Raw genomic sequence first — 20,067 nt, 5'->3', positions numbered from 1 at the left:
TAGTACTCTCTAAGAAAGTACTTGTATTTGGAAAGCAGAAATCCTTCAGCTGCTGGTTCACTCCCCAAATGCCTGCAACAGGCAAGACTGGGCCAGAATAAAACCCAGGAGCCCAGAACTCCATGCAAGTACCCTGTGTGGGTGGCCAATGGAACCATCTACTGCCTACCAGGGCGTGCTTTTAACGGGAAGGAAGCTGGATCAGGAGTGGGGCGCCAGGACTCAAACCAGGCACTCCAATGCGGGATGCAGGCAGTCCAAGTGGAGTTAGCCTCTGTCAAATGCCTACCCAGGGAAATGAGAATATTCAATTGAGGGACTCAAAAAGTGCTTAATGAAGACAATTTAAAGACAAGAGAGCCAGGAAAATCCGACTTTTATTTCTTAAATACTGTGAAGGAAGAGGGGGGAGATGGTCCCCTGGTAAGGAAGGGCCACAGAGCAAAGAGCTAGGGATCATCGGCAAAGGCCCGATGGGCATTAGGGAAGCGCTGGGGGCTGTAGTTGGGGTCTTCCTGAAGCCGTTTTTGTATGTCAGACCGGAGCTAGAGAGAGAAACAAGTAGGTTGGAGAAGCACTTGTCAAGGCTCCTCTGATCCCAACAAGCAGAGGAGGCCATCCCTCAGGAGTGAACGCTTCCCCCCCAGCAGCCCCCCACCCCCATCCCAACACATACACTGTCCAATGTGGCATTGCTGAGCGTTCTCAGATGCCACGGGTCGGGTGGGGGGAATGCTTTTGACCAGTTGTCTAAAGGGGGCCAGGGGGAGAGGGGCCCTATCCCAACCCCTCCCACGGGACCATCCCTATTCTGCTTCGAGGTGGGGGCACCTGCTGCCTGTAGCTCTCCTGAACCTCTGGTGCCTCCAGGTCCCGGCTCAGGCTCTCGGGGCTCGTCAGGGGCCGAGCTCCGGCTGCCTTAGCTGCCCGGCTCACAGCTTCTGAGAGAAGCAGCTGGGGGCCCTCACCCTGCATCGTCTGGTGGACAGGGAGTTGGGAGGGAAAAGAGGATCACCGTCAGATCCAGTGCCGCCACCCAGCACACCCTTCCAGGAGTCAACCACTGAGTCTGCACACTAGCAGAGAGAAGGGAAGCAGCACACATGCGGTCTGGACAACACAAATGCCCAATTATGTTGGGCTCTGGTTAAAGGGTTTGAATGTGCTGAACTTGCTCTTCAAAACAAAAGGGGCAGAATGGGTCAAGCCATCTGGAGTTTAGAACTAGTTAGGCCGCAAAAGGAAGCCATCTTAAAGAAAAGTGGGCACTAGTCACACAGTACAATTAGAGACCAAGACAAGACTACCAGCAAACTAAGGCCAAGTCCTGTGTGGTTTTATGCAACAACTATGAGCAAGAAAATGAGTCCCAAAGGTTTCCCGAACTAGAAGAGCCCCTTCCAACTCTAGTTTGATTTTAAACATGAGAGGGGAACTTGGACAAAGATCCTCAGGGAAGAGGTAAACCGACCTTGCGTCTCTTGGCAGGCATACCACTGAGGTAGGCGTCGCTCAGGGGGGGCTGCGGCTTCACCTTCCGCTGGCTCTGAATGTCCTGCTGGATGATAGGAACCCATTCCTGGGAAAGGAAACATCCAAAAGTAGTAACTCCCACAACTCCCAGTGGCCTCAGCTCCCTGGATCACCTCTCAGCACTTACTGGGGGCACAGCAGCGGCCCAGGGTTCTGTCTCGGCTGAGGCTCCATCCTGTTCATCCTGGGAGCCCCCCTCAGGGGCAGGGGGCGGACCTCGGGACATGGCCTCTTCTGCTGTAGTTCCAGGAGCAGGGGAGGCATTCTCCCGCTGGCAGTCAGACGGTGGGAGGAGGCAGGTTTCAGAACTGAGACCCAGCCCTGCCCTCTCAGCCCCCCAGTTCCCATCATCTGGCCTCTCCACCCCTCCCTGTTACCTGAGGCTCTGGGGACGTTCTTTCTGCTCCTTGAACTTCCATGGGCTCCTCAGGCAGTGGCTGTGAGGTTGGAGAACACCGACAGGCCCTCTTAGACCCCGCCGGCCCCCTCAGGCGCCCTGGTCCCAGAGCCCGCCGTGTCCCTTACCTGAGGGGGATCACCAACCCTGCGGACGTATCTGAGGATGGCATCGGGGCCCACGGGCATGTGCTCCAGCACCACCTGAAGCCGCAGGCCCATCATGGTCGTCAGCCAGCTCACCAGTGACGGATTCACTCCACGTGACATGCGGCGCTGAGGGGCAGAAAACAGACTGGGAAGACAAAACCCTCAGCCGGCTTTTAAAATACATCAGATCTAGGGTACAGGATAGTACTTGGGAGAAGAAAAATGAGGAGCAAGGAGACCTCAAGAAACAAATGGCTGGGGAGCTGGGGTGGGATGGTGCTTACAATTCGGCCATTGATGACAGCAGCCAGCTCCATCTGCTGTCCCCCCAAGCAGTGCAGGTTCAGGGCCAGGCACTCAAACAGGCCTTGGTTACACAACTCCAGCAGCCGGGCCCCAAATCCACTGTCTGCAGGCAAGATATAAGGAGAGAATGCTGGCACCTGGCAGCTCTGCACACCCGCTACATACCATGCACCCACACCTAGCCAGCCCCTGCCTGGCCAGGCCCTGACCTGTGCAGTGCAGCACATGAGCAGCAATGCTATTAAATTGCTCTTGAAGAAATTCCAGGTTTGTCCGGATGATGTCCACACCAGGCTGAACCTGCACCAAAGACTGCGGGACAAGACAAAGACCCCAGATCAGGAACCCTGAAAGATCGGAAGTGGAGAAGGCACTACGGACATCAGCTGTCTGGACCAGACCCAAGGAGAGGAAGGCAATACAGAAGGGTCACTCACAAAACTCTCCCGCACGTATTCCTCTAGCCCTGTGATCAATGTGTGTGTCGCCATCTACGGGGAGAACAGCAGAGGTCAGGCCCAAGCCTCAGTCTCAGGAGACTTCCTTCTCTACCCCTCCCCCCTCCACAGGTCCATGTCTAGGGCTGGCGCAGTCAACGGCGTAAGCTGATACATGAACAGGGTCAGAAACAAGGTACTGAAGGGGGAAGTGGGAGGCTTCTAAGGCTCCGGGCCTTCATTTACCCGGATGTTACCAGGTGTGGGCTCCTGGCCACCCAGGTAGTGCTGGTGGAAGAAGGATCGCAGCTGGGGCTGGAGCCGCTGCAGTGGCTGGAAATGCCCATGGAGAAGCATTACCACGTCCACCATGGAGAAATTCTGGCACAGAAGAGAGAGGAGAGCCCCAAAGAATCCTGCGGACAGGGGCGAAAGTTAGCAAAGGCCTTTACCCCCAGCCAGCCCATCGGCCTCATCCCATCTTGGCAACCTCCCTAAACAAAAGCCATCTACCTACCCCCGGCTGTCCCTTCCCTGGCTATCCCCTCCTAGAGAAGACCAAGGCTCCCGTCGTTGCTCACCGAGGGCTCCATCAGCCCCAGGCTCAAAGATGTTGCTGGAGCCACTGAGGCGCTGGATGAAGGCGGCAATACTTTCACTGCTGCCAGCGCGAGCTCCCAAAGAGCCGAGCAGAGAGCTCAGCACGCCTTGTACCACGGAGGTGAAGAACTCCGGGGAAAGGCTCTCAGGACTCAGGCCTCCAGGACTCCCTGTGCCACCAGAAGGGGACCCTGGTGGGGCCGTGCTCTGCTGCTCTGGGGCAGGGGGTGGGGGTGGAGGTGGTGGAGGGGGTGGAGGGGCCGCCTGTGTTGCCTGGGAAAGAGAGAATAAAGATGATGAAGTGAGACCTGAGAGTAAGGACAGACACCGACACGGTCTGGGGAGACAGGGGGCCGTATTCTAAACCTTACTCCTTAGGAAAGAACACTCGTGGCAAGGGAGTCCACAGCAGAGCTGGCCTAAGCAACTCCTCTCTCACTGTATGGTTTAGACCAGAGAGCAGGACACTAGCCACTACAGCGTCTCTCTCTCTTCTCTAAAGCCTTATTTCCCTCATCTCCAAAATGGGAGCAGTTCAGTCAATAAAGTCCCGGCTCCCTTCTCTGGCCACAAAATTGCAGGCAATGGCCCAACAGCTACCTAATGGCAACACAGCCCCACTGCCTGGCTAGGCTGGGGCACGGGACGGGTGAGGAGAAAGGCAAGCCAGCCACTCACCTGCAAGAAGTCACTCATGCCCTGGAGAAAGGCAGGGACGCCGGGCATTGCCACGGTGATGGTGGGAGAAGCCACGCCAGGCCCTCCAGATCCTGGCCCTGCAGGCCCCAGCAAATTCCCCAGAAGCTGAGAGAACTGCAGATCAGCTGCAGGAGGCTGAGGGGGTGGAGGCTGGGCAGGCCCCCCGGGGGCAGGGCCAGCTGTGGTAGCTGTGTTGGTGGTGCCAGCACTGGCTGAAGCAGTGGCAGGAGCTGGAGGTGGAGCCATTCCTGGGGTCCCCTGAGCTGTAAGGAATCAAAGGCAAAACGAAATCTGAAGAAAATTCAGACATCACAGCACCCTCATTAGGTGTTAACAGGACAGTGAGAACCAAGAGAACATGAGAAGAAATGGAAAACAGCAGTTCACACGGACAGTGTCGGGCTTTGGAATCATGGCGATCTCTGAAGTGTGGGGTGTGGAAGAGCGAGGACTCACCCACAAGCACAGGCTGCATGAGAAGCTGCCCCACAAGGCCGCTCACCATCTGGGCCAATGAGGCGTTGGTACCCAGTCCAGCACCCTGCTGGGGAGAGAAGTGGGGAGATTTTTATCCCTACCTTTCCCACATACCAGTTTGGGGTTCTTTCCCCTAACTTTTCCCCACTGGAACAACTCCCCTACCCTTGCTCACCAGAGCCCCGGAGACTGGAGGCCCCCCAGGATGGGAAGGCCGAGCCTGTGGAGGAGTTGGCCGGGCAATCACCACCCGGGTTGGAGCTGTTGGGAAGCCTGGGACCTGCTGTCCTGTGGGGGGCAGAAGAGAGAGACCGGAGAGAGCTGAGGGCTGGGCCCTTGGCCACTAGCTGACAGCACCCGCCACCATGGACTATGCCCCACCTCCCAGGCCTCCCCTTCCAGGTCATTACCTGCTGCCGCGGAGGCAACAGCTGCCACCATGGCCTGATGAGTGATCTGGTGGGCGACGGCGTGCATGAACTCAGGGGGCAGGGAGGGCAGCTGGATGAGGGTGGAGCCTGGGGGGCGGGTCTGATGTAACCTTGAACCTGGACCCCTTTAACCCACCCATTCAGCCCTACCCCTTCTCTACCCAGAGCTCAACCTGCTCTGATGCCCTCACTCTTACCCAGGGTCTGGCCATGACCAGGGGGTCCTAGGGGGCCAGTGGGAGCACTCGGAACACCACCGGTCTGTGTGCCAGAATCTGGGCAGGGAGACAGAGAGAGTGGCCCTGAGACAGGCGGGGCCAAGCCCTAACGGCATCCTCCTGAGATCAGCTGTCCTGCAGGCTCCCACTTCCCCAGCCGGAACACCTGCCTTTCTCTCCATCAAGACAGGGAGCAGGTGCTCCCTTCACCACACCAACAAATCACCAAGGACACAGCACCCATCCTGCCCCGCCCCACACACGACGCTTAAAGCTGCTGCTCTGGCTCCTCTGCCAGCGCTGCCAGCAGCAGCCTCTCCCTTCCCCAGCCTCGCACCTCATACCTCAGCGCCAAGCCTACCTCCTTCACCATGCTGCTCTTCTCTGCCAGCGACCGACTCTAACTCACCTTGAATGTTCATGTGCATCATGACTACGGGTTCCACGCTCTGGTGGGAAATTCGGATGACCCTCGGGTGACTGGTGGCTGGCTGGGGAGCTGGCCCTGGAGTGGAAGCCCCCTCCGTGGACGACTCGACAGTGGTAGAAGACGGAGCCAGGGACGAGGCCTGCCCGGGACCAGAGGAAGGTGCCTCTGCATTAGGAGCTGGGGGGGGACGAGTCCCATTCCCCGTCATGGTCACAGTAGTCCCCACATTAATCTGGAAGAAACAGGGGGACAGGCGGGAATAAGAAACACACAAACACCTAGAACAGATCACCTTATGAGATACCCCTGAAGTCTTCCTCATCTTCATCACTACGTTTCCAAAGTCTCCTCCCTTCCTAATCACTCCACCTACACCCTCCATTCTCTCCGACCCGCTCTTCGTGACGCACCTGGATGGGAATGGCTGCCTGCTGGAGCACCATGGGGGTAGTGTAGTGAGACATGGGTCGGACCACATGCAGGTGGCGTGGGGGTGCACAGGCCAGATTGCAACGCAGATCAGACAGAGCCACAAAGGTGTTGCCCAACAGTCGCAGACTCTCCCCCACCAAGTTAATCAACCGCTGGTCCTCTTCTCGGCCCTCATGCTGTGCTCCGGGGTCAAACACAGAAAAGCAGAAAGTATCAAGCTGGAATCCTCCTCATTAACTAAAGCAGTAAGCTGTGCCTTCTCAAAGTTATCATGCCCTCTAAACCTTTGCTTGTATCCTTGGAAACAAATGCTACTACACACCCATAAAGAACTCCCTGCTAAAATAAACTCTACAATGAACCAACAGGGCATCACCCATGAATCTCCTTACTTTATAAACTTCCTAAATCATTAACTCAGAAGTGCAAGAAAGAGAGAGCAGTAGATACCGCAAAAAGTCACCTTCCCCCGAAGGAAGGAAAGGACCATTTACACGTCTAAAGAGAATTTGGGTTTTTTTCTTGTTTTTGGGTTGTTTCTAGTTTTTTGGGTGTTTTGTTTTTAGTGCGAGGGGAGAGTGTTATCTGTATCTCAGTCTGCCCTGTTCTGCTTCCGGGGGGTTGGGGCCATGGAGGGACTCACGTTGTTGTTGTAGTCCGTGCTGCCGGCGGAGCCCAGGACCTCGTAGTAGCGCTGCAGGAAAGGCTGGAGGCGGCTCTCCAGCCGCTGCAGCTCCTGCAGCACCTCGACATACTCCGCGGGGGAAGGGTGGCTGCGGGCAACCCAAGGGCAGTGAGCCGAGGCTTTCTGCAACTCCTGACCTCCCAGGCACCAGGGATCGCAGCCGCCCGTCTGCCCTGGGCCTGATCCCTTCACAGACCAGCACAGTCTGTTCTTTACTCCTACCCATGGGAGGACTGGGGGAAGACACGGAATTGCTCCCGCCCTCCCCAGCACAAGAAACTGACTCTACGAGAGAGATGGGATCCGTGTGAACTCAGGGCAGAAAATTTTATCAGGCTCAGGACTTACCACCTGGATTCCCTTGCCCAGGAGAGAGCAGTACTTTTTGCTCAGCTATCAATCCTAACTTCACTTACCTACACTCAATGCTAACCCTACAGGTAAGGCCCAAGCAATGCTTCCCTTGCCACTGTACCTTTCCTGGTCCTCACACTTCATTCGGGATCTCCCAAACCCCTAGAGTTCCCTCCTCCTCTCACTTGGGTGTGTTTGTCTCCGTGGCAGGTGCTGGGCCCGTTGGGGCTGGGCCAGGCGGGGTGAGTTCTGGGTTCTGGACTGGGGTGCGCTCCTCCACTTCTTCTGCCTCCATGGGCTCCCGAGCTGGCGAGTCATTTTCAACCGCTTCTGCTGTCTGAGAGCTCAAGGTTCCCGGCTCCTGGGCCACAGGCGGCGTTTGTGGGGGCGGCTGACTGTGCTGTGCTTGGGGCCCTCCTCGACACTGAAGGTGGGGCGAGTCAGAATACCAAAAGCAGGATGAGACTACTGTAGACAACCACTCAGGCCAAAGGAGTCTGAATGGGGAGAATACCCTGACGAGGCGCCCTGAAGGCAGGGCTCTGGTCTGCCTCTAACAGCCAGGGCAGCACTGGGACAATCAGGCTGCACACAAGCATCTGTAGGCTTGGTGAGTGAATCACAGAGAGCAGAGGCTGCAGTTTCCTAATCTCTGCAACGAGAGAGAGAAAGGCCACAGGCTGCAACCGTAACACAAACTGACAAACTTAGAACATCAAGGAAAAAATTAAGAAGTGTGGGATCCTTCTTCAATTCAAAAGATATGCTGTGAGAGTTACCTGACAAGACTGAAACAAAGTCCCCAATACCAGCCACCAAATGATCTGGCAGGGTCAAAGCGGTCTCAAAAAGATACTTTTTCTACCCCAAAGAACAAAGATTGCAGAGAGAGGCGACCAGATTAGGAAGGCAGAGTCCTGTGGTTGTGGCCAGTTATGCCCCTGAAGAGACTCTAGCCAGACTTGCCCACTTACCTCCATCCGGGACAGTAAGGTCTGTATATCCCGGATCATGTGCTGGGCCATCACCAGCCGTACCCGGGGCTCACTCTACGATAAAAGAGGAATCATCAGGACAGGTCCGAGGTGAAGCCATGAGCTCCACTGCCTACTACACCAGGTCCCAGTCATCTCCTCAGCCAGGTCCTCCCCCACTTCATGGCCTCCTTCTCCCAGATCCCCTTCTCTGACCCTCCCAGGCCCCTCAATACCTGAATTGGGGCCTGTTCCATGTTGATGTGAACATCCACAGCAGAGCCGTCACTCTGGGGAAAGGGTAAGGGAAGTTGCTCTGGGAGAAGCCAAACACTAAAGCCTCCACACTTTCAATGTATTGCCTAGCCCCCCTCCCCCAGCCCTTTTCCTCAAAGACTGAGTCCAAATCCAACACTAAACCACAGAGCCCTCCAAGCTGAAGACTGACACATGCATCTGATGGGCCTCCTGTTGATACCACAACCAACCAAACTACCCTTCCCCACAAAAACTCTGCCATGCAAAACACAAGCTTACAGGAAGATTGAAGGTTCCAACCATGACATAGCTGTTGGCATTCCGGTCATGAACTGTGGCCCCAGGCCCCCGAGTACCAGGCAGGGGTCCCCCACCATGGGTGGCTGAGGCAGACCCTGTCCCAGAAGATGCCCCAGAAGGGAGCTGAGTCTGAGGAGGAGCCCGTTCCACCAAATGGATAACCTTTCCCCCAACATCTGCAGAAAGAAAAAGACATACATCAAAATAGTTGTATGATCAGGTAAACCCATGGCCTCAGCTCATCCCTCTGAACACTATCCTCTACCTCTGCAGTGCCTCCCCACCCCCTTACTGTATTCCTGGAGCTTCTTGTCATCTTGCAGAACTCGCCCCTGATAGATGAGCCGCTGTTTCTCAGAGGGGATGCTGACAGAGGCAGCAATATGCTCTTTAAACTCCTTCACACTCATCTGCAAGGAAGAAAGGACACACACAGGAGTCAGATAAAGGACAGAGGAGGTACAGAAGAGGGACCATGCATTAGGGAAGGTGAGAGGTAGAACTCATATAGAATCACTAGCCAATTGTCTCCTATGTGAGGTAACTATCGTGCAAAGCTTGACTCAAAACAGAAGCAGTAAACTCAAGGACACTCATGGCACAGACCAGGAGAAGATGTGGATAAGAAACAAGAAAGCCGACTGCCAGCCCCCTCTCTCCTTCTTTGCCTGGTTCCCAAGGGAAGGTGCGCTCAGTGCTACCAGTGACCCCTTCCCAAACACAAAATGATACCAGGACAACCCTGTAATCTCAAAGACAGAAACAATGGCAAGGAGAATGGGTTAGGGAATCAGGTGAGGGAAGACTAGCCAAGAAGAAAAGGTAGCAAAAAGAAAGGGAAGAAAGAGAGAAAAAAAAAGAGAAAGAGAGAAAAGAATGAAGGAAGGAAAGAAGGAAGGAAGGAGAGAAAAAAAGAAAGTCATTTTTCCTACCTAGAAAACTCACTCTTATGAAATGCTAGAATGTTTACATACATCTAACCACAAAGGCCCATATTATTTTCTTAATAACATGTGATATTTTATGAAACTATAGATCAGTCTGCTCACAATTCTGTCTCTAGCTATTTCAGGAGTAAAGGCACAGACAGCTGTGTCCACAGCATTAAACAGAGTTTCAAAGTATGCTGCAAATACAGTAATTCCACTCGCTTGTCTACAAAAGCTCTATTCATTACGAATTCTTATGCGCATACTTAAAAAACAGTATAGGCAGTGAGCACCCAGCCTAGCAATTAAGATGCTCACATCCCATATCAGAGTGGCTGGTCAATACCCAGCTCTGGCTCCTGGCTCCGGCTTCCTGCTAACACAGACCCTGGGAGGCAAAATCGATGGATCAACCAACTAGATAGTGTTCCTGGCTTCCAGCTCCTGCCCAGTCTCAGCCACTGCAGGCATTTGGGAAGCAAACCAACAGATGGAAGCTCTGTCTCTTTTTAGAAAGAAAGAGAAGGGGAAAGAGGAGACAGGAAAAAAAAGAGTATACACCCATGTGACCAATTTCTGTTTATAGAAGACACACTTGTTTGGGGGTCACTGTATCACGTCCATTCCCAAAGGCTGTCCCCTTGGGCTGGAGGCCACATAAGATGACAGCGTACAGATTCCTCCTTCCTATTCTCTGCACTGACTTCCACCAAGTTGAAAGAAGGCAGAACAAAAATCTGCCTCACTCAACAGTTAAAAAAGTGAACAAAGAAATCAATGAAAACTCAAGGACTAGAACATCAGGCTCTTCTCCGTCTAATGGGCCCCCGGGACAAAGGGCCCACAGATGTCTTCCAGAAGTATCGGGGTCTCACCTGGGCCCCCACAATAAAGGTCCGAGTCTGAGAGTCCAAGGTCTTCACCAGCACCTCCAGGCTGTCAGGCTCCTCCATAGTGGTGCTGGTACTATCACTGGGCTCCATGGCCGACACCTCTCTAAGAAAGAAGGGGGAGAGGAAGGTCCACTGTCGCCCGGAGCCGATTTTAGATCCAGGAAGCCTCCCCGGGCTGAATCCCCGCCCCAATACCTAAAAAGTTTCTCCCGCACAAGCACACACACTCACACCCGCCCCCATTCCCCTTCCGATTCCGGGGCAACGAGAGAGAAACACAAAGGGCAGATCGACGGCACAGGGAACCGAAGGACAGGAGGTAGGAGGAGCTCCACAATGCCAATCACAATGAGGGCGGGTCAGTCGGCTTAAGATACGGGAAAAGAAGCAAGCATGGGACCAGAGACCCGTGTCATCACCAGTCACGGCACTACAAGGGTCCCAGAAGTCGACAAACCCTGGGACAACCCGAGAGTGGGAGTCGCGCCAGACTCCGCGGAGAAAGTGGTTTCGCGCACGCGCGCCACGCCCATCGAACCCGCCTAAATCACTACAGACCCGGACGGCGGACACTCACGGGGGGCTGGACCGGCTAGCTGACTGCCCCCCCACTTCCGCCTTCCCTCGGTGTTCCAAGAGAGCAGCACAACCAACACACAGCCACAGCCAAACACCATACACATACACTCCCCACCACCCTTCGGCTCCGCCCCCGACTTCCCCACGGTACCGTCACTTCCGGTCTCCCCCAACCTGCCTCCGACGGTCACTTCCGTTTCCCCGATAGTATCTGGGGAATCACGAGGCGGTACTTCCGGCTCCCCCAGGTCCCCAAGCGTTACTTTTGTGGGGCACGATTAGAAAGTCCGTAGCCCCAAACAGTGAGTTGCTGGGGGCGAGACGGGCAGGGGCCGGCCTAGATGGGAGGGAGCCGAGCACCCCGAGGAGCCGCCGCCGTCGTCGCCCGGGGACCGTACTGCGCCTGCGTTAAGTCTCATTACGCATGCGTGCACATTTAAACTCCGCCCACCCACCCCCTCTGGCGGTGGTTACTTCCCCTGTGCGCGCGCTTCAGCGATTGGGGGTTGAGGTGGCCACTATAAATGCCTGAAGAAAAAAATTGCCCGATGAGACTGCCACTGCCTCAAGAGAGACTACGAACTATTCGTGTAGACCTTAGAGTTTGGAGCCTGGAGATTTTGCCCCGTTAACCTATGTTAAAATCCTGGTAAGCGGAGAATTTTAGGCGGCATTGTCCTAGGCACCTAAGCCTCCTAGCGTCTCGCGGTCGTCCTCACGGCACCTTTGCTCCGGCGCCTCCGGAAGTCACCTTTGCCGTAGGCTGTTGGGGGCGGCTCGCGAGATGTTTCTCCGTGCGGTTGCGTCGTTGGGCCGGAGCTCGCTTGTGCCGGTTGGGGCGTTTTGCGGACTGAACGTAGTGTTTGTTCGTCATGGGCAGTGAGCGGCCAGGGAGTCACGCCATGTTGTAGGAAGGCTAAGCCTGCCGCTGTCTTTCAGGACTTTTGTCAAGAGAAGTGTTTTCCGAGTTTGAGAATTGTCGCGATGGAACCCGACTGGACCGAAAGAGGAGACCTTGACCTTGGAGAATTGAAAGGCCACCGAGGGGCTTCCGCAGGGGTGCGGTGGGGGGACTACCGCTTCTCTGCGCCCCCTTTCCCCCACGTCTTTCTGCGATTTGTAGTTTATACCCAGATCCCAGGACTGGTTCAGTTTAAATAAGCACCTGCTCAGTGTGCCAGCCAGTATAATAAGCGTTTTACATATTTTAAAGTTTTGACCTTGGAAATGGGTACTAACATCTGTTTTATAGGTGAGTACGCCTAGACAAACCTAGGTGGTGGAAGTGACAAACACGGGCCCAGTTCGACGTTACTGCTCCAATAAATTGTTACATCTTAGCTTTTTCTTGAGAAATCTCAAAGCATTACCCCCAAAATAGACTAGTAAAATGAACTTTCATATACCCTTCGCTCGGATTTAGCTTTGATTTTTTTTAAACCGTGATCTGTTTACACAGTAAATCACAAGTCCATAGCAAGCCTCAAGTCCCAGAGTAAATCTTTGTCGTAGTCCGCGGGTAGTAAGTAATTTGGCAATGGAGCCCTGGTCATTCAGCAGCAGTTCCTCCCTCAGCACAACCCAGTGACCACAGCGTCACCATTCTTCCCTTAGTGCCTATGGTTTCAGAGATTACCCACCAGAAACTAGTAAGTAGTCTGCAGATACTACTGTTATACTGAATATTTAACTTGGGACTTAACCATTTTCTGGTCTTTGCTAAAGACTTCATATGCATTATTTCAATCCTGTGAGATTGATGATTAAATAAAATTATCCCAAATAGAAGAGAGGTCTAAGAATTGGGTTTAGAATTCACTCTGCCAGCCACAAAAGGTCTATCCTCTTTAATCACTAAATTGTGTAGCCCCCTTGTAATAAACATTGAGTGAATGAACTTGTGTGTCCTGAAACTTTTCCTTCCAAGGTGTATACATCCTGTGTCCACAGTTAAAACTTTAGGGAGAAATCCACCATGCCCGCGGAACTGGTCCATACCTGTTGGCACTTATCAGGTTGCACTGCAGTGATCTGTTTACACAGCTAGTTCTTCCTATACTGACTTCAAGGCCAGGGACTGTGTCTCATTTTTGTATCCCCACAGATTAGCTAGTTCCTGGCAAACAGCTGGGGCTCAGAAAACAGCTAAGTGAATGAATGAAAATCCCAGTCAAGCCTCTTTTCCATGCTGCACAACACAGCCAATATCCAGCTCAGGCATGGGTTAAAAAACTGTGGGCTTCTATGTGTGGGACTGGGCTCTTCCCATAACTCGTGAGACACCCTGGACATACCAGGTTGTATCGTGGACTGGTTGTATGAAGAAGAGGGGGAGGAAGGCCCAAACACTAGGTAATCCAGGCTTGGGCTGGAAAACAAGGTTGAAGTTACTCATTAGCAGGTGAAGGGGTCAAGGGTCGAGGCAAGGGGGCTGAAAGCAGAGTGGCCTGAGCCACCAGCAGTGGAGAGAGCAGTTAAGGCACTGGTCGCAAAGCCGCAGCTCCCTCCTGCCTCAAGATGTTCCAATGGATTTGGGCAGCCGTGCTCTACCTCTATGGCATTCTGAACTCCCTCTATCAGTGCCCGGAGCACAGTCAGCTGACAACTCTGGGAGTGGATGGGAAGGAGGTATGGACTGAGGATGGGGGATACCTTCTGGTGGTGGTTTAGAGGGGCTTCAGTGGGTGACCTAGAGTCACCAGAAGCCAGATTGGGAAAGGGACGAGGGTTGGAATGATGAAAGCAAGGAGAAAAGTACCAGTCCAGTGGCCATCAGCGTGGAGACTCGGCCGAGTTAGGGGTGGCGAACCAGGTTGACTTGGGGGGTGGGGGCGAGGAGGAAGTCATTTAGTGGTTTTTTTTTTTTTTGTCAGGAATTCAACCCCCAGTTGCGCAGAGGGAGGCAGCCAGTCCCTCCACCTGAAGTCTTGCTCTGCTAACCGCTGGCTCCAGCGCTGGACTCATTAACTTTTGCTTCCCTCATTGTCTCTCCAGTTTCCAGAGCCGCACCTGGGCCAGTGGTACTTTATTGCAGGGGCAGCTCCCACCAAGGAGGAGTTGGCAACTTTTGACCTTGTGGACAACATTGTCTTCAACATGGCTGCAGGCTCTGCGCCTATGCAGCTCCAGCTTCGTGCTACCATCCGCACGTGAGTGGTGCAGACAGAGGCACCACTGAGTGCACTCTGCCTGAAACGCGAGCGCCCAGCAAGGCCTGGGCTTTGGGGCTAGTGTAGCCAGTATTCTTGGCCACTGAATCCTCTAGTTCTGGCAGTGCCTTCTGGAGAGAGATGGGTCTAACCACGCCTTGTTAGCATGAAACCCAAAGGGAGCTAGATTTCCAGGAGGAATAAGATGGAACAAGTAGAGGCTGGTACCGTATGGCTGAGGTGACACTCGGTCTAAGGTCCTGTCTGCCACTGCCCACTTCTGCAGAAAAAATGGACTCTGTGTGCCCCGGAAGTGGATCTACCATTTGACTGAAGGGAGCACAAACCTCAGGACTGAAGGTTGGTTCTCTCCAGTCCTCCCCCTCCCCCAGCCCCCTAGACTCAGTTTCAAGTCTCCCTCCTCACACTTGCCTCCACCCACTCTTGACAGGCCGCCCCGACATGAAGACGGAGCTCTTCTCCAGCTCGTGCCCAGGGGGAATCATGCTCAAAGAGACGGGCCAGGGCTACCAGCGCTTTCTGTTCTACAGTGAGTGGGGTGCAAGGCAGGAAGGGCCAGAGGGCAATGAGGACTTGCAGAACATCTCACCCGGGGCCCTGTGACATCCTCCCAGGAAGGGCTGGGTGCTGCCATGAGGTCCTTGCCAGGGGCGGTGCTGAAAGGCGGGGGCTTTGACTGGTCTGGCCCCACCCCGCCCTTGCAGATCGTTCGCCACACCCTCCCGAGAAGTGCGTGGAGGAATTCCAGTCCCTGACCTCCTGCCTGGACTCCAAAGCCTTCTTACTGACTCCCAGGAATCAAGGTGAGGGGTTAAAGACACACAGAGGACTGGGACTCACCAAGGCTGCTGGGGGTGCTGGATGCAAGAGGCAGGCTTGTGGTATCACCAAAAGACACCAGCCAAGGGCTGCCACCTTCAGAGTGACTATGTTGAGAGCTCCATTTGTCATAGGCTGTGATGGCGTCAGAGGGATGTGGCTCCCAGGATGGGCTGTGGGTGACTCAGAGGTTTCCAAGTTTGCAGTGGGTAAGAAAGGCAGAGGGTCAGACATGAAGTGGGCAAGGTCTCAGGACCCTTTCTTTGATGCAAGGCAATGGAAGAATACGTTCTCCCTAGCCACGTTACCCACAACCTTGGTTCTCTCTGCCACCTGATGTTCTCCCTCCTCCCATCACAGAGCCCTGCGAGCTGTCCAGTAACTGACATCCATGCCCCCAGACCAGTTTGATGGGAGCTGAGAGAAGCTGGAGACTCCCAAGTACCTTTCAAGAATAATAAAGACGAAGTTTCAATCCTCATCTCATTCTGGAATGTCTGTACACACCAATCCCATGCCCTCCATTTCAGTTTCCCCGCTGGACCCTCTGCCACCTAACCCTGGAGCTGGACGGCGTCAGAAAGGACACTGGCATGGTCACTCTCACTTCGTAGTGGTGTATTTAGGATTTAGTGTGACACAGGTATTTATTGCTCAGTGAGTGGTGATGACAAGCTCCAGCACTCTCCCCACAATGCCTGGCAGAGCTGTCCCTCCTGTCAATACTGCTGGCACTATCCCCTCTCCCTCTGGCTCCACGAGTACCAGATCGGGTCCCAGATGGGACTTGTCCAGACCCTCGAGGCCCCCCACCCCCCACCCCCGGCCCAGCAGTGCTACTCTTCCTTAGTTGGCTCAGATCCCAAGGTCCAGGAGATCTCTTGGTTCTCTCAGCCAGCTTCCCAGCCTCCTTCTGCAGAGATCTGTCCCGCCTCTGGGGAGTTCTGAAGGTAGAAAAGACCATTCGGTCTTCATTCTCCACCACACTTTTTTTTTTTTTTTTTTGCTTTTAAAAAGTGGAGGTGAAAAACAGGTGGGAGAAATGTAAAAGCAAAAAAGTAACAATAGCTGGTGAATCCAAGGGTGATCCCCCCAGTGTCCATAGACACTCTGTTCTCTCCTGTGTATGAAGGGGGCCCTGAGCCCTGGCACTCCAAGGTCTCTTTCCCATCCCTGAGGTCCCTGTGCTTAGTCTGGGTCACACACACCCCCATCCTAAAGGCCACCCTGTCTTTATCTTGTGCCCCCACCCCATGGTCACAGCCCCTTTCCCGGGTCTCCCCTTTGCTCTTCTCCCTTCCTCCCTGACCTCTCACCCTCCCAGTCAGTGGCCTCTTCATCTCCACTGGGCTCCCTGAGGCTGACAGCCAGCACCAGGGCCTGCAGGAGGCCAAAGAGACAGGCAAAGTGCAGAGGATGGGCGGTGAGTAGGCTCAGCACAGCATGGAGCCCATGCAGGGCAGCCACGAATGACAGCAGCCCATGTAGCCAGAGGCCCAGTGGTCCACGCAAGCCCAGAGCGTCCAAAGCTGCCCGCAAGGGCCGTGAACACAGTGCCAGCAGGGCTGAGGCCAGCAGCTCCAGCAGGTGAAGGGTCAGGTTGGTGGAGATCTGCAGACACTCCTCTGGGCCACCCAGGTACCGCGGGGGGCCGCCAGCTTCCCCCCGCAGCCAGCCCAGCAGCTGCTGATGCCGGCTGGCGTTCTCCACTGCAGCTTCAGGCCCGGGAATACTCAGTTCCTCTTCAGGTCTCCGGGTGCCACCTGCATCCACGGGATCCATTCCCAAAGCCCCTGCAGCTTCCAGTCTCTCGGACTCAGCCTTGTTCCGCTGGAGGGAATCCATCCCTTTGCTCCCCAGTTGCTCAGCTCGGGGCTCCCTGCTTGGTTCTGGTGCTGCTCCAGAGCGCCTCGGTGTCCCCGAGTCCTTGGTCTTGGGAGGCCCCACGTCTCCCATGGTTTCTGGGGCACTGTCCCAGTCGCTCCCTGAATTCTCAGGAGAGCTATCCACCCATCTGGGTTCTGGGGCTGTTGAGTCAGGCTTTGCTGGTTTCCGGCGGCCCCAGGGACGAGGCAGCCAACCACTCAGCCGTCGCAGGAACATGGCTGGGGTGTAAGGAGCCTCCAGATTGTGGGGTGGGTGGGAGGAGGCGATTCTCAGCACGGCTCAGACTCTCAGGGGTTCTTCAGAAGCCAGTCTCTCAAGCTCAGAGCAAGTGTCCACTGGGGGACTCTGTCCTCTGAATTCTGACGCGGCTCCTCGCCACCCTGAGGTCATGCAGCCGCAAGCGTGGCAGAGGCTTGTTTCCTTTTCAGTGTTCAGGCAAGGAAGGGACGTGCGCACACCCACACGCATTCACTACTGCCCGGCACGCAGGATTCCAAGAGTCTCAGGCCCTGACAAGGCCCGGGTCACCCCCACAGCATACTCTGTGCGTCCAGCTTCCTTCCCAGCGGTTCCCCAAGTTTCACTCCCCAAGGCCACGCCCCAAGGTGCCCCCGAATCTGGGGAGGCAGTGCTCCATCCGAGAAGGAAGGAAGGTGGCCGGTGGTCCTAGGTTCTACTGGATTTGAAGTCTCAAACTGCTGCCCTAAGGGAGCTGGAGGAATAGGAAGTCTCTTTGTTGGGCAGTGGGACGGCGGATACAGAAAATTCCCGCCGGCAGCGTCTGTCCCTTGCTTTAGGGACCCATGATTCCTACAAAGTGGCCCGACCGGCCCGCGAGCGCGCAGTGGAGCCGCGGCCTCTGCAAGGTCAGGCCGGTGTCCTCGGAGATCCCAGCCGCGAGGCTCAACGCGGGCCTACCTGGGACCCAGGCGTCCAGACACTGTGCGGGCGGGGCGGGCGGCCTCCTGGGCCCAACGTCGCGGCCGCGGCCTCGCGGAGCCGCGGGAGCTGCAAAGCCCGGAAGCAGCTGCTCCGGGACCGGAGGGACAGGCGGGGGCGGAGCCCGCAGCTTTCGGGGCGGACCCTGTGGATCGACCTCCCCTCTGCCCCTGCGCTGCCACTGCGCACCAAGGCGCAGCGCGCAGAGCCTGCTGACTGCAGCGAGAGCCAGGGTGAGCGTAAATCCAGTTCACTTTCGCCCCCCAGCCCCTCAGGCTCCAGTGCTCCCCTAAACTCACCGCCCCTGCAGCCCCTACACTGGAGTTCCCCACATCCCCCACCACTCCTCCATTTTGCGTCCATGACTTCATGAAAAGCATCTCCGGAAGAGGAAAGGGGAGTCCTACAATCCGAGTAACCTTTCCCTGTCCCTCCGTGCAGGGATTCAACAGCGAGCTCTTCATGTGCCTCGCACCTGGGATGACCAAGACAAGGGAGCCAGGGTTGTGGGAGGATGTGGGAGTGTGGGAAAGAAGTCTAGATAAAAAGCATGCTCTTCCTGTTCTTAGGAATTTTCAGGTAGTGGTGAACCCCAATTTACCAGACTTGGGAAGCCAGCCCAGGTCCCAGCTCATCAGCATACAGGTTGGAAAATCTTAGGCTTTGTCCAGTAAGACCCTACCCACTCCCATCACCTCCTCGGGCGGCTGGGGACCTTTCTCAACTTCCCCTCCCACCAGGCATTAGTATAAACACTTCTGATTTATTCGTTTTATTTTCCCAGATGTACAACTGGTTGGGCCTGTTCATACATCTTCATGAGCAGCTAGGCCATCTCTACCTTTGATGTATTTCTGGTGTAAATCACTTGAGCTCTGTGCTTTGAAACCAGTTTTGACAAGTACTTCCTAAGGGGTTTCTCCTGAAGGGTGCCCTGGCCAGGAAGTTGCTGATCATCTTCCTCAAGAGACCACAGCTGGGAGTGTAGATGTATAGTTCGGAACTTCCTTGCAGTCTGTCCTAAGTAGCTTTGTCAAACAAGCTTGGGTTAGTTTGTCCAGAATTCTGTCACTGGACCTCAGCAAAGCTTTTGGCCTTGCCCTGATTTGTTCACAAGGTCTTTATCTTTCTTAGCTGCTGTCATCTTTATTTTTATCGTTGGACAGCACTGCGTGGAGAGAGCAGCAATCACCATGAATTACAGTATTTGGTCACACAGTGGTCTCCCCCTCCAACTGTGAACTTCTTGTTGATTAGAGTATCTTTTATTTGTATTGTTTTGTTAAAAAAAAATTGAAAGGCAGAGAGAGAGAGGGAGATGGGGCCGGTGTTGTGGCGTAGCAGGTAAAGCCACTGCCTGCAGTGCCTGTATGTGCCCCAGTTACTCCTTTTAATCCAGCTCTCTGCCATGGCCTGGGAAAATTGTGGATGGCTCAAGTGCTTGGGCCCCTGCAACCACATGGGAAACCTGGAAAAGCTCCTGGCTTTAAGATTGGCCCAGCTCCAGCCATCGCAGCCATTTGGGAGTGAGCCAGCAGATGGAAGACCTTTCTCTGTTTCTCCCTCTCTCTGTAACTTTGCCTCTCAAATAAAACATTAAAAAAAAAAAAAAAAGAGAGAGAGAGAGAGAGAGAGAGATCTCTTCCATCTGCTGGCTCCCTCTCCAAATGGCTGCAACAGCCAGGTCTGGCCCAGACTGAAGCCAGGAGACAAGAACTCCATCCTGGTCTTCCACATGGGTACCAGACCCAAATACTTGGGTCTTCATGTATTACCTTCCCAGGCACATTAGCAGGAAGCTGGACCAAAAGCAGAGTAGCCAGGGGCCGGTGCCGTGGCTCACTAGGCTAATCCTCTGCCTGTGGTGCCAGCATTCTATATGGGCGCCGGGTTCCAGTTCTGGTTGCTCCTCTTCCAGTCCAGCTCTCTGCTGTGGCCTGGGAGGGCAGTGGAGGATGGCCCAAGTGCTTGGACTCCTGCACCCACATGGGAGACCAGGAAGAAGCTCCTGGCTTTGGATCGGTGCAGCGCTGGCTGTAGCAGCCTTTTGGGGAGTGAACCAATGGAAGGAAGACCTTTGTCTCTGTCTCTAACTCTGTCAAAAAAAAAAAGCAGAGTAGCTAGGACTTGAACTAGCAATCCAATATAGGATGCCAATCAAAAGCAGCTTA

At 54.7% G+C, this 20,067-nt stretch overlaps 3 protein-coding genes across 54 annotated transcripts; 1 reads left to right on the top strand and 2 right to left on the bottom strand.

Annotated features, from left to right (window-relative positions):
* Window positions 1-359: 359 nt before the first annotated feature.
* On the bottom strand, window positions 360-11,395 carry BAG6 (BAG cochaperone 6). 50 transcript variants are annotated; one of them, XM_008262554.4, is made up of 26 exons: window positions 11,256-11,395; window positions 10,485-10,605; window positions 8,973-9,090; window positions 8,660-8,856; window positions 8,359-8,412; window positions 8,123-8,197; window positions 7,334-7,572; window positions 6,753-6,882; window positions 6,088-6,285; window positions 5,657-5,909; window positions 5,227-5,304; window positions 5,009-5,116; window positions 4,774-4,886; window positions 4,578-4,665; window positions 4,101-4,384; window positions 3,404-3,695; window positions 3,069-3,238; window positions 2,823-2,876; window positions 2,595-2,697; window positions 2,364-2,488; window positions 2,059-2,205; window positions 1,911-1,970; window positions 1,661-1,804; window positions 1,472-1,579; window positions 832-978; window positions 360-545 (listed from the first exon to the last, which is right to left on the bottom strand). In XM_008262554.4, the coding sequence occupies exons 2-26, from the start codon at window positions 10,590-10,592 to the stop codon at window positions 450-452; spliced, it is 3,489 nt and encodes a 1,162-aa protein (XP_008260776.3). In that variant the 5' UTR covers window positions 10,593-10,605; window positions 11,256-11,395; the 3' UTR covers window positions 360-449. The 50 variants fall into 50 exon arrangements, with proteins under 50 accessions (XP_008260776.3, XP_008260777.3, XP_008260781.3 ...); XM_008262555.4 differs by having other exon boundaries at window positions 4,578-4,662; XM_008262559.4 differs by having other exon boundaries at window positions 5,657-5,816.
* Window positions 11,396-11,492: 97 nt separating this feature from the next.
* On the top strand, window positions 11,493-15,551 carry APOM (apolipoprotein M). 3 transcript variants are annotated; one of them, XM_051854975.2, is made up of 7 exons: window positions 11,493-11,730; window positions 12,021-12,333; window positions 14,076-14,230; window positions 14,517-14,590; window positions 14,682-14,780; window positions 14,956-15,054; window positions 15,431-15,551. In XM_051854975.2, exons 3-7 carry the CDS (start codon window positions 14,178-14,180, stop codon window positions 15,454-15,456), a joined length of 351 nt encoding a protein of 116 aa, XP_051710935.1. In that variant the 5' UTR covers window positions 11,493-11,730; window positions 12,021-12,333; window positions 14,076-14,177; the 3' UTR covers window positions 15,457-15,551. The 3 variants fall into 3 exon arrangements, with proteins under 3 accessions (XP_051710935.1, XP_069930349.1, XP_002714317.1); XM_070074248.1 differs by lacking the exon at window positions 12,021-12,333 and having other exon boundaries at window positions 11,542-11,730; XM_002714271.5 differs by lacking the exons at window positions 11,493-11,730; window positions 12,021-12,333 and adding an exon at window positions 13,505-13,709.
* Window positions 15,552-15,671: 120 nt separating this feature from the next.
* Window positions 15,672-17,970, bottom strand: C5H6orf47 (chromosome 5 C6orf47 homolog). Its single transcript, XM_008262578.4, has one exon. It carries the CDS (start codon window positions 17,171-17,173, stop codon window positions 16,328-16,330), a length of 846 nt encoding a protein of 281 aa, XP_008260800.2. The 5' UTR covers window positions 17,174-17,970; the 3' UTR covers window positions 15,672-16,327.
* Window positions 17,971-20,067: the final 2,097 nt, after the last annotated feature.

The sequence above is a fragment of the Oryctolagus cuniculus genome, chromosome 5, assembly GCF_964237555.1.
Source record: "Oryctolagus cuniculus chromosome 5, mOryCun1.1, whole genome shotgun sequence".
NCBI lineage: Eukaryota > Metazoa > Chordata > Mammalia > Lagomorpha > Leporidae > Oryctolagus > Oryctolagus cuniculus.
This window is presented reverse-complemented; position numbering and strand designations above follow the sequence as displayed.